General features: G+C 55.2%; 2 protein-coding genes across 9 annotated transcripts; both read right to left on the reverse strand.

The window, feature by feature from the left end:
* Positions 1-289: 289 nt before the first annotated feature.
* Positions 290-8,286, reverse strand: LOC141540471 (uncharacterized). Of its 4 annotated transcripts, XM_074264569.1 has the most exons (4): positions 7,833-8,286; positions 7,394-7,456; positions 5,894-6,020; positions 290-2,704 (listed from the first exon to the last, which is right to left on the reverse strand). In XM_074264569.1, the coding sequence occupies exons 2-4, from the start codon at positions 7,424-7,426 to the stop codon at positions 480-482; spliced, it is 2,385 nt and encodes a 794-aa protein (XP_074120670.1). In that variant the 5' UTR covers positions 7,427-7,456; positions 7,833-8,286; the 3' UTR covers positions 290-479. The 4 variants fall into 4 exon arrangements, with proteins under 4 accessions (XP_074120670.1, XP_074120672.1, XP_074120673.1 ...); XM_074264571.1 differs by lacking the exon at positions 7,394-7,456 and having other exon boundaries at positions 7,833-8,284; XM_074264572.1 differs by lacking the exon at positions 5,894-6,020 and having other exon boundaries at positions 7,394-8,281.
* Positions 8,287-9,582: 1,296 nt separating this feature from the next.
* LOC141540472 (tRNA (uracil-5-)-methyltransferase homolog B-like) lies at positions 9,583-16,037 on the reverse strand. Of its 5 annotated transcripts, none has more exons than XM_074264575.1 (13): positions 14,742-16,027; positions 14,127-14,181; positions 13,077-13,196; positions 12,796-12,895; positions 11,845-11,915; positions 11,222-11,368; positions 11,011-11,105; positions 10,728-10,924; positions 10,539-10,640; positions 10,358-10,449; positions 10,105-10,224; positions 9,930-10,024; positions 9,583-9,855 (listed from the first exon to the last, which is right to left on the reverse strand). In XM_074264575.1, exons 1-13 carry the CDS (start codon positions 14,954-14,956, stop codon positions 9,729-9,731), a joined length of 1,536 nt encoding a protein of 511 aa, XP_074120676.1. In that variant the 5' UTR covers positions 14,957-16,027; the 3' UTR covers positions 9,583-9,728. The 5 variants fall into 5 exon arrangements, with proteins under 5 accessions (XP_074120676.1, XP_074120678.1, XP_074120675.1 ...); XM_074264577.1 differs by having other exon boundaries at positions 9,925-10,024; positions 14,742-16,023; XM_074264574.1 differs by having other exon boundaries at positions 9,925-10,024; positions 10,105-10,449.
* Between the last annotated feature and the right edge of the window lie 420 nt (positions 16,038-16,457).

Here is a 16,457-nt window from a genome sequence, read left to right on the forward strand (position 1 = left end):
TTTTTTTTTTTTTAAAGGTCATGGGTAGTATCCTCAGCATTTAAGCTTTTGCTGAGTTGGTAACATAGGATAACCTTGTTTCTACGACTCTGAGTTAACATCATTTATATTACTGACTGGTAGCTCACTTGGCATACAGATAATGGGATGAACTCCTCAAAAGGGATGGCTTGGTCACAGTTTGTTGATGCTTTCAGTATACTTCCTCATACTGCAATCAATCCTATGGAAATTCCCTGTGTTTTTTATTCTAAAGAACTGATCTCTAAAGATAGAGCACTCTTTAAAAGACAGTCTTTGATAAGTTTAATTATAATTTAAATTTCCATCCATCAGAACCCCTAGTTTGTGTCCTAGTAAACCCACTGGTACCAAATAAAGCTTGAGATCTGACAAAGTTTTCCTCACCATTACCACCTCTCCCCAAGTGTAATATCCAACACTGAAATAGCTGTGACATTCCTACAAAAACCTCTTCATTAATCTAGATTCTCTTTAGCATGCATTTCCTGCTGTTGAATACAGACTGAGTTTTGACTGAAGGATTGCCCACATTCATTGGGTTTATTCTCTTTCGTGTGAATTTTCTGGTGTTTAATAAAGATTGAATTTCGAGTGAAAGATTTCCCACACTCGCTACATTCAAAGGGTTTATGATCTTCACTATGAATTTTTTGGTGCTGGGTAAAGACTGAGCTTCGGCTGAAACACTTCCCACACTCATTACATTCATAGGGTTTCTCCTTAGTATGAGTCCGTTGGTGTTCAATAAGATGAAAGGTCCGATTAAAGGACTTCCCACATTCATTACATTTACAGGGTTTATCACCAGTGTGAACTTTCTGATGGTCACGAAATGTCGATTTGTGCCTAAAGGCTTTGCCACATTCATTGCATTTATGTGGTTTCTCATCATTATGGATACTCTGATGTTGAACAAGATGTTTTCTCAGACTAAAAGCTTTTCCACATTGATTACATATATAGGGCTTCTCTTTGGTGTGAATTATCTGATGTCCAATAAGAAGTGCACTTCGACTAAATGATCGTCCACATTCAGCACATTCATAGGGTTTCTCTCCAGTGTGAATTCTCTGGTGCTCAATAAGACGGAAACGCCGATTGTAGGATTTCCCACATTCATTACATTCAAAAGGTTTCTCTTTGGTGTGAGTGATCTGATGTCCAGTGAGGTATGATTTTTTACAGAAGGCTTTCCCGCATTCATCACACTTGTAAGGTTTCTCTGTGGTATGAATTCTTTCATGCTCAATAAGAAATGAACTATTGCTAAAACATTTGCCACATTGATTACATTCATAGGGCCTTTCCCCAGTGTGAATTTTCTGATGACGTATAAAGCCAGAATTCCTGGTAAATGATTTCCCACATTTATTACACTCATAAGGCTTCTCTCCAGTATGAGTTCTCATATGTTCAAGAAGTTGTGAACGATGGCTAAAACTCTTCATACATTTTTCACATTCATAGGGTTTTTCTCCAGTGTGGATTCTCTGATGGTCCAGAAGCCGTGACTTGCGCCCAAAAGCCATACCACACTCACTGCAGCCAAAGGGTTTTTCTCCTGTGTGGAGTTTTTGATGATGGAAGTGACATGAACTATCTCTGAAGGCTTTCCCACACTCAGTGCATCTATATGCTCTCTCTGGGGCATGGCTTCTCTGATGTTCTGTGAGGTACCAAGAACGTCGGAAGGTCTTTCCACACTCCTTACATGCATAGGGTTTCTCCCCTGTATGAATTCTCTTATGTTCAATGAGATATGAGTTGCGAATAAAGCCTTTCCCACATTCATTACAATGATAGGGTTTCTCTCCAGAATGAATTTTTAGATGCTGGAAAAGACTTGAACGATTACTCAAAGTCTTTCCACATTCATCACATTTGTAGAGCTCTTCTCCTGTGTGGATGAACTGATGTCGAAGGAGGCTTGAGCTATTTCTGAAGGCTTTCTCACATTCACCACATTTGTAGGGTTTTTCTCCCGTGTGGATGAGTTGATGCTGAAGGAGACTTGAACTAGTACTAAACGCCTTCTCACAATCATCACATTTGTAAGGTTTTTCAACAGTGTGCATTTTCTGATGCTCTAAGAGGTCTTTGCTTTGACTGAAGGATCTCCCACATTTATTACATCTATAAGGTTTCTCACCAGTGTGAATTCTCTGGTGCTCTGTGAGAGTTGATTTTCTCTTGAAAGCCTTCCCACACTCATTACATGAAAAGGGTCTTTCTCCAGTATGAATAACCTGATGTCTGATGAGATGATAGCTTCGGGTAAATCTTTTCCCACACTCATAACATACATAGCGCCCTGGTCCACTGTGAATGCTCTGGTGTTGAGTGAGGTGAGACATGGTAACAAAGTGTTCTCCACACTTCTGACAGTTGTATGGTACCTCATTACTTGGAAATACATTAAATCTAACTAAGTCTGGATTCTGGCTGCTGAAAAAGTCTTCATATTCATTAAACAGGCTTGGTTTTTCCTCTGTGTGGAGGAAAAGTGGACTGTTATGATCAAGGATTCTCTGCTTCAAAGTTGTCTCTTCATTTGGGCTAAAAGAGTTTCCATATTCATTAAACATGTCTGTTTTTTCTTCTACTTGAAAAATCCGATCACTGCTGTCTACTATTTCATGCTTCACTGCTGTTGCACCATTCCCTGTTTTGTCCTCACCATCTAAGAGAAAAACAAAACAGAAAATGAGAATGAAAAATAATGCAGATACCAGCTGCTTTGGGAGATGAAAAGTGAAAGAAGGGCCAAAAATACTCATCACAGGCAAATGTGAGCATGGTTCAGAATATAGTCCTATACTATGGACCGATAAGTAAAGGAATCCATATTCTTAATCTGGATTCTAGATCTTTCTTATGTGACGAAGCCCTTTGCCTACCAACACTAAATGGCCACAGAACCTGGAAAATCACAGAATTCCTGGAAAGGAATTTGGAAGCCATCTTTCTGAACATAACACAAATAAAATTAATATTTCCATTTATATAGCAAGAAAGAATATAAATGAAACTATGAATCTATTACATACTTTTCCTTTTAGGTTTATAATTCACGATATAGTTTTTAAAGCTGTCCCATTTATATATCTTCTTCCTTCTGTTCTTTTCAGCTGCCCCTGCCCCCATAAAACAATCAGAAAACAAACAAAAAAATAAAATAACAAACACACACAATCCAGAAATTCCCACAGGAATTTGGACAAATTCACTCATAATTTGTCCAAAACAGCATTCTTCACTTTAGATTTTAAGTCCATCATCTCTAGTAGTAGTTGGGTGGCAGGAGCTGTTTTCAGACCTCAGGACTCTTGGATCATATTTCAAAGGTACACATTTTAAAAAGCAATATCTCTATAAAAACCAATTGAAGACAATACGCAAAGGCAATTTAAGAATCACAGGTTTCTCTGAATGTGTCAAATATGCCAATTATAGGAAGGGAAAGAGAACTAATTGTAAAAGGATTACCGAAACTCTTTGTTCAGATGGACTGGAAAACACAACCAGATTTTAAATAATTTTAATTGTTTTACTCAAATTATTCTCAGAAGTTGAGAAAACACTCTACCAACCTTACTTGATAAGGAAAATATAGTTCTACTACCTAAACTAGCAAAGGATAAAGCAAAGAAAGAGAATTATAGCCAATATTATTAAGAGTTTTTAAAAAGAAATTAAATGAAATCTTAGCTAAAGGATTATAGCAATTTACTAATTAAAAAAAAAATAATTTTCTATTATCAAACTGGATATATACCTGGAATGTAAGGATGGTTCACCATTAGGAAGACAATTATTATAATCGTTAAGAATAAAAACATTCAAACCACAAGCTATAATTTATGCAGTAAAGAAAGTCTAAAAGTTTTCTTATTAAACATAATAATAAAGGAGGGATAGTCCCCTACCTCCAAGACTGGAAATAGTTCTAGAAATATTGGTGATAAAAATGATAAATAAAACAATCCAAAGTCTATAAATTGGTAAAAATACAAACTACTCTTATCTGAAATGACTTTAAAATTGTAGGTTATCAGTAGAAAAACTAACAGAAACAAGCGTTTTGGTACAATTTTAGACTATGAAATAAACTCACAAAAATAAACAACTTTTCTATTAAAGTCCAATTTAATAATAAAAAGGGACATTCCACTCAAAAGACCTACTAAAAAACTCGAGCTAAAATGCATTCAATATTGATGAATATAATTACAAAGAGGTTGTGAAATAAAACACAATCCCAATAGCTGGAAAAAAATTCAGTGCTCATGGCAGGGCAGTGCTAATCATGGATGTGACAACACTACTATTGAATTTAATATGTTAATTTAGTGTTGTATCAAAAAATCTTCCAAAGGAACTCTTTACAAAGTGAGAAAAAAATAGTTAACATTCTTTTTGTTAAAAGAAAATATCTTCAGAATCTGGGGAAATAATGAAGGAAGGTAAGAATGAAGCGGCAATAAACAGCACTTTTAGATTATAAGCAATCATCCCACCCATGTAGCAGTGGTTAACAAATAGAAAAGCATCCATGGAATAGACTACTACTATTTCTATTCCTATTCCTATTCCTATCCCTACTACTACAACTATACTACTACTGTTAATGCTGCTACCTTTGAATGGCTAGCTCTTATTTAGGGCTTTATGTACATTTTCTCACTTGATCTTTACAACATTTTTTACAGATGGGGAAACCAAGGTTGAGAGAGACTAGGTGACTTGTTCAGTAGCTAGGATAAAGGATCTGAAGCCAGACAGGAACTTAGGTTTTCCAACATTTGGACCACTCCCCATCAAGAGAAAAGAGATTCAGAAAAAAATACAAAATTAAAAAAAAAAAACAAAACACAACTAAAAACAGTGTAAACACTGGCAGAAAATTAATTTATTAATTAATTAAATTAAGTTTAGACTACTATCTTAAACCATCTTTTGATATCAATTAAAAATTGGTCATGGGACACAAAACCCTATTCACAGCCCAGGAGGGAGGTGATGAATTCTTAACCAAACATAGGATAGAAGCAATCCCCAAAGAACAAAACTGGTGACATCTCATGACGTGCCATGGAAAAACTTACTCGTGAGCCAAGCAATGCTCACTGAATGACAATACCTTTGTAGGGGAAGAAGGGGAGCGGCCAACTAGGAACAAAGTATTTGACGTTTCTTAAAAGAATCCATAGACAACTAATAGGACAATAAAAGACCACACAGAATGGCAGAAATGGCTAATGTCTATGCAGCTACCTACCAAGGGCAGTATTTGGGGGCTCTTTTTTATTTGCTCAAGTATGTGTGTGTTGGGGTGTGGAAATGGAGGATGGAAGGGATAGTAAAGGACAGAAAAACATTTAAAAAAAATACGTATAGTAATTTTAAAAACCCCAAAAATGGTATCTCAAAAAAAGTGAAGGTTATTTCCCGTATTTACTTGGCCAATGTTAGACCCTGCTATTCTCCCTTGTGCATAACTATTTTAGGTGTTTTTATCGGTCTGGTGAAGTCAAGAAACTCCTTTTTTTAAAGGGAAGAAATATTTAAAAAAAAAAAAACTTTAAAAAATTTTACGTCTTAAAAGAAATGAGAAGAAAACGCTGACTTTCTGTTAAACCTGAGCATGAAGTCTTGTAGCCCCGCCTTAAAGACAAGTGTCCTCCTCTCTGGGACCCTTGATTTCTTCTTCTCTTGTCAGTAGAGGCAGGGCAGGCGTCACTGGGCCATCGTCATGGGTCCTGACCAAAAGCTAGGGCCGACCCAATGGGCTCTGCTTACAGCTGGGAGCTCCAAGGCCTGGTTTTCCTGAATTATGGGAACGCTGCGGCCCTGCTGGCCGGCCCCTCACCTCTCTCTCTCCTGGGCAGCAGATCCTGGGCCCCCCCTTCTGGCTCCACCTTCACAGCGGGAAGGAGGAGGGTCCTTGGGGCAGGCTGCTCCATCAGGGTCAGCAACTTCGGGGTCGGAGCCCAGGCCTGTGGACAGATCGCATCCGGGCAGAAACTCGGGACGGGGATGGAGAGGGAGAAGGGGGGGTGGAGGGGGATGTAGGGGGAGAGGGAGGAGGGGGGATGGAGGGGGATGCGGGGGAGAGGGAGGAGGGGGGGTGGAGGGGGATGTGGGGGAGAGGGAGGAGGGGGGTGGAGGGGGATTCGGGGGAGAGGGAGGAGGGGGGTGGAGGGGGATGCGGGGGAGAGGGAGGAGGGGGGGTGGAGGGGGATGTGGGGGAGAGGGAGGAGGGGGGTGGAGGGGGATTCGGGGGAGAGGGAGGAGGGGGGTGGAGGGGGATGCGGGGGAGAGGGAGGATGGAGGGGGATGCAGGGGAGAGGGAGGAGGGGGGATGGAGGGGGATGGAGGGGGATGTGGGGGAGAGGGAGGAGGGGGGATGGAGGGGGGATGCGGGGGAGAGGGAGGAGGGGGGGTGGAGGGGGATGCGGGGGAGAGGGAGGAGGGGGGGTGGAGGGGGATGTGGGGGAGAGGGAGGAGGGGGGTGGAGGGGGATTCGGGGGAGAGGGAGGAGGGGGGTGGAGGGGGATGCGGGGGAGAGGGAGGATGGAGGGGGATGCAGGGGAGAGGGAGGAGGGGGGATGGAGGGGGATGGAGGGGGATGTGGGGGAGAGGGAGGAGGGGGGATGGAGGGGGATGCGGGGGAGAGGGAGGAGGGGGGGTGGAGGGGGATGTGGGGGGATGTGGGGGAGAGGGAGGAGGGGGGATGGAGGGGGATGCAGGGGAGAGGGAGGAGGGGGGGTGGAGGGGGATGTGGGGGAGAGGGAGGAGGGGGGGTGGAGGGGGATGCGGGGGAGAGGGAGGAGGGGGGGTGGAGGGGGGTGTGGGGGAGAGGGAGGAGGGGGGATGGAGGGGGATGCAGGGGAGAGGGAGGAGGGGGGTGGAGGGGGGTGTGGGGGAGAGGGAGGAGGGGGGATGGAGGGGGATGCAGGGGAGAGGGAGGAGGGGGGTGGAGGGGGATGCGGGGGAGAGGGAGGAGGGGGATGCGGGGGAGAGGGAGGAGGGGGGATGGAGGGGGATGCGGGGGAGAGGGAGGAGGGGGATGCGGGGGAGAGGGAGGAGGGGGGGTGGAGGGGGATGCGGGGGAGAGGGAGGGGGGGGTGGAGGGGGATAAGGAGGAGGGGGGGTGGAGGGGGATAGGGAGGAGGGGGGGTGGAGGGGGATGCGGGGGAGAGGGAGAAGGGGGGGATGGAGGGACAGGAGAAAAGAAGAGGGGGCGCAGGGAAGAGACGGGGCAGGGTTCCTCGAGCAGGCCGATCCAGAGACACCCCAAAAGTGACAGCTGCCCCGGGGCTCTTCTTTCCCCTCCCCCGCGATGACCTCCGAGGGGCAGGGCTCTCACCTGTGGGGGTCGGGAGGCCCCCGTGGCCGCCATCCCGACGCTCCTCCTCCGGATGTGGGGTCTCTGGGGAGAGACACGGACACGAGAGGGAAGGGCGCCGGAGACTCGTGCAGAAGAGGGCTCCACGCGGAGACGGGAGACCCCACGGGAGGAGGCACCACTGACCCCCCCACCCGGGAACGATCAGGTGGAGGGGCTTCTCACCGGGACCCCACGCACGAGGAGGACGGACGGCACATTCACGAGAAGGGGGAAGCCCCACGGGAAGCGGTCTCACTGAAGCCCCTCCCCCCACAGGTCCCCCTCAAGCGTGGACAGCCCTAGGGGCCCCCTGGGGGCGGAGGAGACCCCCGCGGGAGGAGGCGCCACTGGACAGCTCCCGACAGCCATGGGGGCCGAGGGGCATCGCCCGCGGATCCGCCCCGGGGCTTGAACTCACGGCCGCCGCTGGGTCCACTCGGGACGTGCGCCCACGAACCACGTGCACCCAACAGGGGGGACAGACAGGAAACGTCCCGTTCGCTCGTGGGTCAGAGCCGCTACTCCGCACCCCCCCCCCCGCCCCCTTCCCTGACAAGCGCGCTTCCGGGGCCGCTCTAGGTAGCCGGAGGCCTCTGCGTCTCGGTGGTTCAGGACCGGGCGCGGAGGTCGCGTGAGCGTGCTAGAAGCCGCCGCACCGAGTGTTTTTCTGGGGTCGCTCTAGGATATCCAGGAACCTTTCGTCTCAGTGGTTCGGAACCCGTCCGGGGCGGGGAGGCGGAGCGGCAGTGGGAGGAGGGACAGCGCACTTCCGGGCCGCTCTCGGGGGCGTGGCGGGAAGAAGGGGAAGGGGCGGGGCCGACCCCTCCTCAGCCGAGAAGAGAAAGTGGGCAGAGCACCTGGAGGGAAAGGAAGGAGGGCTGCGTGGTCCTCTGCATCCCCCAACCCTTGTGCCTCAGTTTCCTCCTCTGTAAAATGGGGAGCAGGGCTGGTAATGCTTTCCAGAGAGACTGAAGCCCCGCCCCTCCCCATCTTCGGACCCCCAGCCCTCGTCAGCTGGGCCAAGTCAGAGTCAGCCCGTGGCCCCGCCCTCGGAAGCAGCACCTGGAGCCCAGGGCTCCCCCCTCCTTCCACTCCCCCCCCCCTCCCCCGGCTGGTTTCACGCCAGGAGAAGTGCTGCGTCCACAACTCTTTATTAGGGGCCCGGGGCTCCCCCCTCCCCCTCTCACCCCTCCTCCTTTCACTCCCCCCCCTTCCCCCCGGCCCGGTATCACACCAGGAGAAGCGCTGCATCCACATCTCTTTATTGGGGGCCCGGGGCTCCCCTCCCCTCCTCCTTTCACTCCCCCCCATCACGCCAGGAGAAGCGCTGGGTCCGCAACTCTTTATTGGGGGTCTGGGGCTCCCCCCTCCTCCTCTCAGTCTCCCCTCTCCCTCTCAGTCTCCCCTCCCCCTCTCACTCCCCCCCTCCCCCGGCCGGTTTCACGCCAGGAGAAGTGCTGCGTCCACAACTCTTTATTGGGGGCCCGGGGCTCCCCCCTCCCCCTCTCACTCCTCCCTCCCCCTCTCAGTCTCCCCTCTCCCTCTCAGTCTCCCCTCCCCCTCTCACTCCCCCCCTCCCCCGGCCGGTTTCACGCCAGGAGAAGCGCTGCGTCCACAACTCTTTATTAGGGGCCCGGGGCTCCCCCCTCCCCTCCTCCTTTCACTCCCCCCCCATCACGCCAGGAGAAGCGCTGCGTCCACAACTCTTTATTGGGGGCCGGGGCTCCCCCTCCCCCTCTCAGTCTCCCCTCCTCCTTTCACTCCCCCCCTCCCCCGGCCGGTTTCACGCCAGGAGAAGCGCTGCGTCCACAATTCTTTATTGGGGGCCCGGGGCTCCCCCCTCCCCCTCTCACTCCCCCCTCCTCCTCTCAGTCTCCCCTCCCCCTCTCACTCCCCCCCTCCCCCGGCCGGTTTCACGCCAGGAGAAGTGCTGCGTCCACAACTCTTTATTGGGGGCCCGGGGCTCCCCCCTCCCCCTCTCACTCCCCCCTCCCCCTCTCAGTCTCCCCTCTCCCTCTCAGTCTCCCCTCCCCCTCTCACTCCCCCCCTCCCCCGGCCGGTTTCACGCCAGGAGAAGCGCTGCGTCCACATCTCTTTATTAGGGGCCCGGGGCTCCCCCCTCCCCTCCTCCTTTCACTCCCCCCCCATCACGCCAGGAGAAGCGCTGCGTCCACAACTCTTTATTGGGGGCCGGGGCTCCCCCTCCCCCTCTCAGTCTCCCCTCCCCCTTTCACTCCCCCCCCTCCCCCGGCCGGTTTCACGCCAGGAGAAGCGCTGCGTCCACATCTCTTTACTGGGGGCCCGGCGCCCCCGGTCAGCGGGTGAAGGCCAGGACCAGCTGCGCGGACAGCGTGTGGGGGGCCGCGTCCACGGGCACGGCGCGGCTCAGCCTGAAAGGCTCTCCTCCCAGGTCCTGGCTGCAGGTTCCGGGGCTGCAGAGCCTGCGGACACGGGAGCGCCCCGTCAGCCCGGAGACCCCGGCCCCTCCCGAGCCCGGCCCCCTCACTCACCGCACCAGCGTCTCCATGTCTTCCCCGTGGGGCCGGCCGGACACGAACACCAGCTTCTGGATGGCCGGGCAGCCTCGGAGGGCGCCGATGACCGGGGGAGCTGAGGGCAGTAACGGGGTGAAGCTCAGTGCGGGGCCGGCCCGGAGGAACCTGGGGGAGGCGCCCGGGGTCCCCACTTACGCAGGCCGGAGTCCGCCGGGGCCAGCAGCGCCAGCAGCGCCTGGCCGGCCTCCTGAGCCTTCCTGAGGCGGGCCACGGCCTTCTCCAGCCCCTGCCGCCGGCACTGCCAGTTGGTGATCTCTGCAGGAGGAAGGCCGGGCCCTGAGGGCAGCGGCTCCCTCGCCCTCCTTGGATCCCCCTGCTTGACCCCGGGGGGCCCTAGAGGTGCCCAGGGGGGGCTTGGCCCACAGACCCTCCCCCTCCCCCTCCTCACATGCATAGAAGAAAAAGAAATTCTCAATCCTGGCCAGAGGCGGGAGCAAATCTGCACGGCTGTACCCTTCGGGGACCCTCTGAAACCTGAGCCTGCAAGTGGGTGGGATGCCTGGGGTTCTGGTGGCCGTTGGCTCCTCCGCCTCCGGCCTGCCCAAACGGGGGAGATCCTGGTGCTGTACCATGGAAGGCCGCGCTCCACCAGGCATCCTCCAGGGCCGGCCCTGCCGGCCGCACGCTGAGCACCTGGGCTGCCCGCCGCGCCAGGGAGAGGCCCGTGGCCCCTGTACACAGGAGAGTCCGAGGATCAGGGAGGGAGGCCACTGGCCTCCTTCCCCCTCCTGCTGCCCACAGGGTGAGTGACCACCGACCTGTGCCATGGCTAAGGTCAAGGACAAGGGTGCTCCGGTCCACCCCGCCCAACTCTGCCACCACCTGGAGGAGGGCCTCCGTGGCACCGGTGTTCAGGGGGAAAAAGGCCCCTGGAGAGATTCGAAGTTTCAAGTCGAGGACATCCTCAAACATGTGGGCTTCCCCTGCCAGGAGCTCGTAGCAGCTGGGCGTGACCCTGGGGATGGAGACAGGGCAGCCCATGAGGAGGGCATCTTCAGGGGCCCCGGGAACGGCCCACGTCCTGGACCCTGCTGGACTCACCTCTCTTTCAGGTAAAGGGAGGTCAGCTCACACACAGACCCCTGCCCCGACATGAAGAACTCCTTGGCTCTTTCCTTCTGCGCACAGATGGCCTCCTGCCCAGATCCAAAACGAGCAGCTGTGGAGAGATGGCCCGGCCTGCCCCCTGGACAGGAGACCACCGGGCTGACCGCCAGACTGGGGGCCGGGATGGACTGCTTGATGGTCTTACCTGGCTCAGTCCCTGGGCGTGGAAAGTGAGGATGGCCATCGTGTGGCCTTGGCGGCTGGTCCGCACTCTGAGCCGGCGCCAGGGCCCAAGCTGGTGAGCGTCCAGGCTGGGCTCAGGGGGAGCCTGACGCAGAAATGCCTCGTAGCACTAGGAAACCAGAGGAAAACAAGGCCCCCCCGTATTACGAAAGAAAGCTGAGGCCCACAGCCCCTGCCAGATTTACGTGCCTGTTTTAGTTTGACTTTAGGTGGAGTCTGTGCAGCAACTCCCTCTGGAGAGCCAGGAAGGCCTGGGTTCAAGCCCAGCCTTGGATCCCCATCAACAGTTCTGTAACAGACCCACTCACTGGCATGTCTGGCAATGCCCACCTCCTCCTGCCAAGGCTGGGAAACAGCGAATGGAGGGAAACTTCCTCCTGTGGTTTCTGTAGGGCCTCTACCAATCTCCCCCTCCAAGTACCCGAAGGCCAGCATCTCTGCCCACATTTAGTGCATCTTGGGCACCAAGGGGGCATGTCCACCAAGAAGTCGTGGGCTCTGCTGACCCAAGCTTTGTCACAAGGGAGTCGGATGGCCCGGAGGCAGAGGGCCTGGCCACTCTGTGGCTCCCTGGACCCTTCTTACCTGGGCCACCTGGAGGTGCTTGGAGGGAAGAGCTCTCAGCTGGTCAGCCGGTACACAGAACATCCTCTTCCCTAAGGAAGGGTGAGGAATTATTTGGCCTCCTAGAAGCAGGCTCCAGTGGTCCTAAGCCCACCGGGGCAGGAAGGTTCCAACCAGTTGCAGGTAAGGCCCTGGGGGGCCCCGGGAGCGCGCTCGATTTAATGGAACAGTCCCTGGCCCTGGTCAGTCCCAATTGGGGTGAGGGACATGTTCAGGCCTGAGGGGAGGGCAGGCCTTGAGTGTTCCCCACTGGAGAGAAGCTGCGGGGCTGGGGAGAGGGCTGGTTAGAGAAGCCTCAGGGGGACTTTGTCCACAGCGGATTCTCCTGGTTCTGTCTGGTCCCCGGGCAGAATCGCCAGCTGTGGGTGGGGTGTGCATTGAGGCAGGATTAGACCCACCAGCCCACTTGCTGGGGGAGGTTTCAGGGAAAGGGACTCTGCTAGGTTTCAGACGCCACAAAACTTCCGCTAGGCCCAGCAGCCAATGGCTCCTGTGCTGGAGCTAGCAAGGCACAAGCACCAGAATGGTCTGCTTGCTCTGTGCCTCTGGAGTTTCCTAGAAGGTGGATCGGGGGCCGCCTCCTACAGGAAGCCCCTCCTCATCTCCTTAGCTGTTTGTGCCCACTGTGTCCTCTTCAAGTTAGCAGCAGTACCTGGTGCTTAAGAAAGGCTTCTGGGGTTGGAGCAGACCCATTCAGGAGCAGGGCCACCAGTCCCAAAGGTCGTTAGCTTTCGGGGGCTTTGAAATGAGGGCGGCCACTGCCGTTGGAGGCCGGAGGCCAGATGTCCCCTCAGGCAGTGGCCTGAGTTAAGCAGAGCCAGGGGATTCCCTGGCCTCCACAGGTGTGTCCCTTGCCCCTCAGCTCCTTCCCTGTCCCTCCAATCTCTGGCACATCTGTTCCCCCAGACTCACCTCCAGGGGATCTCAGAAAGAACCCCACAGTCCTTGGGCGGCCATCTGGGCCCTGGTTTACAGAGAAGACAGACTTGTTTCTGTACCCATCAATGACAGGCTGGAAGAAGGGAGGGAAGGAGAAGAGGGGGTATGGCAGGTTAAAAGGGGCTATCCTTTACTCTTGGGAGAGGAAGGGATGGATTTTAGAGCCCCACAAGGAACAGGCCTGGAGGGGCCACACAGAAAGTCAGCCCCCTGGGGCCACCAGTTGGGTCTCAGAGTGGAAAGAAGGAACTTACTGATGGGATGAAAGGCTGGAGGAGGTCATCCAGCCCTTGGGCCTCCGTCACTGTGGCCCCCAGCTTGTGAAGGCGATCCTGGAACTGCCCCAAGGTCTTCTTTATCACTTCAAACTTGACCTGCAGAAGGCAGAGACATGGAGCTCTCCCTGGGCCCTCCAGCAGCTTTTGGCCGCCCACCAAGCTGGCCTGATCCTGGGGCCTCATCTCCCTCCATTGGCCTTTGCTCCACAGGCCCTCCTCTCTGAGATCCCTTCTCTCTGGGGCTGCCCTCTGCAAGGGGCTGCCCTGATCCCTGGAAATGTCAGGGAGTGAGGTGGTGACAGAGGGACATGGGAACTAACACCCAGGTCTCACCCCCGGCTGCGGTGTGGGGGCTCATCCCGGCAAGGGACAAATATGGCAGGCCTCCTCCCCAGAAGGGGAACTTCCAGAGCTGTGACAAAACCAGGGGAGGGCTGAAAATTATGTCCTGTGGCAGAGCGTCCACTGGGAGAAGGAGCCGCCCGACAGGGGCCATGGTCACTCCCACATCCTAGGGGAGGAACAGAGAGGGGGGCCAACTGAGGCAACTGGAAGAGACCACTGGGTTATAACAGTGGCGAACCTCAGCCTGGGGGTCTAAAAAAAGACTATGCTTGGGAAAAACCTCTCTGCCCCAGCGATTGCACTAGCAATCACCCTCCTGCAGTGGGGCCTTACGCCGGCCACAAATTACGCAGGTATGTGGAAGAGATCCCACGTCCATTCCTCTTCAGCTGCCCCCCACCCCAAGGAGCATCCTGAAGCCATGCAGGGAGGCCAGGACCCAGGCTGGGGATTCCAGAGAAAGGGAAGCCCTCAAAATAATCAAGGAAAGAAGAGGCTAGGTCAGCGGAAGGAGCACAGAGACCCGGGGTCAGGCCCACGGCCATTAGGGTCAGCTCAGGGCCTCCTATGGCTTCTGAGTCAGGGAACAAAGGCTCTTTCTCGGAATCCCAGAGGGTTGCTCTCCCCTGCCTAGAACATTTTACTGCCCTCTTAGTTCTTACCCGAGAGTCAGACCCCCACCTTTAGTTGTTCCTCATAGCTCAGTCTCCAGAGGGGCAGCAGTTGATCTGCCAACCTAAAATAAGTCGGGGGGTGAGCTTGGCGACCATCCATCCACCACTGATTCACCCACCTACCCGTCCATCCATTGACCCACCCACCCACCCGTCCGTCCATCCATTCACCCACCCACCGGTCCATCCACCACTGATTCACCCATCTACTCACCCGTCCGTCCATTGACCCACCCACCCGTCCATCCACCACTGATCCATCCATTCACCCACCCACCCGTCCATCCACCACTGATCCATCCATTCACCCACCCACCTGCCCATCCACCACTGATCCATCTACACATTCATCCATCCACCTACTGGCGGAGCCACCCACCCACCCACCCAGAGCCAGTTTCCCAATTATCTGCTATGATTACGCCCTTCTTCCCGTGATCCCTTTCTGTCCTCTGGGGGAGAGCTTGCCCTCTCTCTCCAGGAGTCACGGGCATTTCTTTCCTGCTAAATCCAGCGGCTGGTTCCCGCTCCCCTCCTTCCTGACTTCTCCAGGCCCGGGGACATCTCGGTCTCCGTGAGCCAGCCCTCTCCCGGGTCTCTCATCCCCGCCCCCCAGCCTTACCTCTCCTGCCAAAAGCCCAGGTCTCGCCCCCGCCCGCTTTCTCCCCGAGTGCTCTCCGAGGCGGCCGGGGGGAAGTTTCCCTCCCCTGCGGAGGCCAGGGAAGCCTGGGGCTGGCCCTGGGGCGCCCGCGCCCGCCCGAGAAGCGGTCTCCTTTCGGAAAGGCGAACCCCGGGAGCCAGGAGGGGCCCCTTGGGGCGAGAGCAGCGAGCGAACATCTCTCCGGCGCGAGGACGGAGGCCGATCAGCAGGGCTGAGCTGAGGAGGCCGGCATCCCCTCGACCTCCCGCCGGCCCCACGCAGATGGTCCGGAGGCCGCGCCCTCGCCCCGCAGGTACGCTCCGTGAGGGCGCGGGAAGTCTGCAGCGCCCGGACCGAGGGGTCCCACGTGGGAGAGTCCGAGCCCTGGGAGCACACGGGGGCCTGCAGTGCGGGGGGTGGGGCGGTCCCGGTAGACCCTCAGCCTCCTCCGCTCTGGGTACTTGCTTTTAGAATCGGGATAAGCACTAATTAGGCGCCAGCTAGGGCTGGGATGCAAACCCTAAGGCCTGGAAGTGAAGTGAAGTGTCACAAGGGGAGAGGAAGTACAGGAGTGGGGGCGGGGCTAGACCGTTTCTCCTCCTCCTCCTCCTCCCGCCCTCCCGGGTCCCGACTACGTCCCGGGCGGCGGCGTGTGAAGGACTCGAGACTGGAGGCGCGGCTCCGCGGCCGCTTCCGGGCGGCCCAGAGGGGCGGGGCCCGGACAGGTATCCTCCCTAGTTCTAATTCCGGCTCCACCTCCCCCGCCTCGCCTGAGGTCTTCCGGGCGGGGATGCCCCCCACGTGCGTGGTGCGCCCCCGGGCGGCCGTCCCCTCGGGAGTGCGTCTTTGCCCCTTTTAGCCCGTGAGGCGGAGGCGCCCCTTTCCTAGGATTGCCATCAGTTTAGGGTCAGTCCCGCAACCTCGTCTGGTCCCGCCCCCACCGCGGCCTGTCCCGAGCTGTCCCCGGTCCTCTTAGGTTTCTGACGCTGGGTGTAGCCGCAGCCCCGTCCTCCGGTTCCTGGGGATACTATGGCTCCGCCCCCTCGTCACTTTCCGGTGCTGGCCTGGCCAGCCCGTGCCCAGCAGGGGGCGCCCCGACCCCTACGAGAAGGGCTGCTCCGGTCTTTGTACGCTAGGGGCCCTTCCCTTTTCGGGCCCTCAGCCCTGTGGGCCGTGGATGAGCACAGGGGAGCCCGGTTTCGAAGAGTTCCAGTAGCTTCACGAGGTGATGTCTTGAACTGGCAGGGAACTGGATTTCAGGGAGCCAGAGTTGCCCAGATCGTCGGCCGCGGGAGTCCAGGGGTCCGGAAATGGCTCTGATGCAGCGGGTGCTCCCAGGCCCCGCTGAAGGCCGGGCCCATTCGGTGACGAAGGGTTGGCCTGATTTGCCATCCCAGAAGTAGCAGTTGGGAGGGCGGCGGCGCAGGGGCGCTGGAGGAAGGAGGACGGGGTTCCTGCGGAGAGGAGCCCTGGGATTCCGGGGGGTGGGGGTGGGGGAGGCTGTCCGGGAGGGAGGCTGTCCGGGAGGGAGGCTGTCCGGGAGGGACCGCAGAGCTGACCGCGCTGGGCAGACGGGAACTATTACTTCATGGGGTTGGAGAGGAAGGAAGACTGAGGAGTTTTTGTTTTATCCTGGTGAAAACAGATGACCCTAAGTGTCCGAGCTACTAGAGTTTATTCCCTCCGACTCAATATTTT

This window comes from Sminthopsis crassicaudata, chromosome 4 (genome assembly GCF_048593235.1).
Source record: "Sminthopsis crassicaudata isolate SCR6 chromosome 4, ASM4859323v1, whole genome shotgun sequence".
NCBI classification, from domain to species: Eukaryota; Metazoa; Chordata; class Mammalia; order Dasyuromorphia; family Dasyuridae; genus Sminthopsis; species Sminthopsis crassicaudata.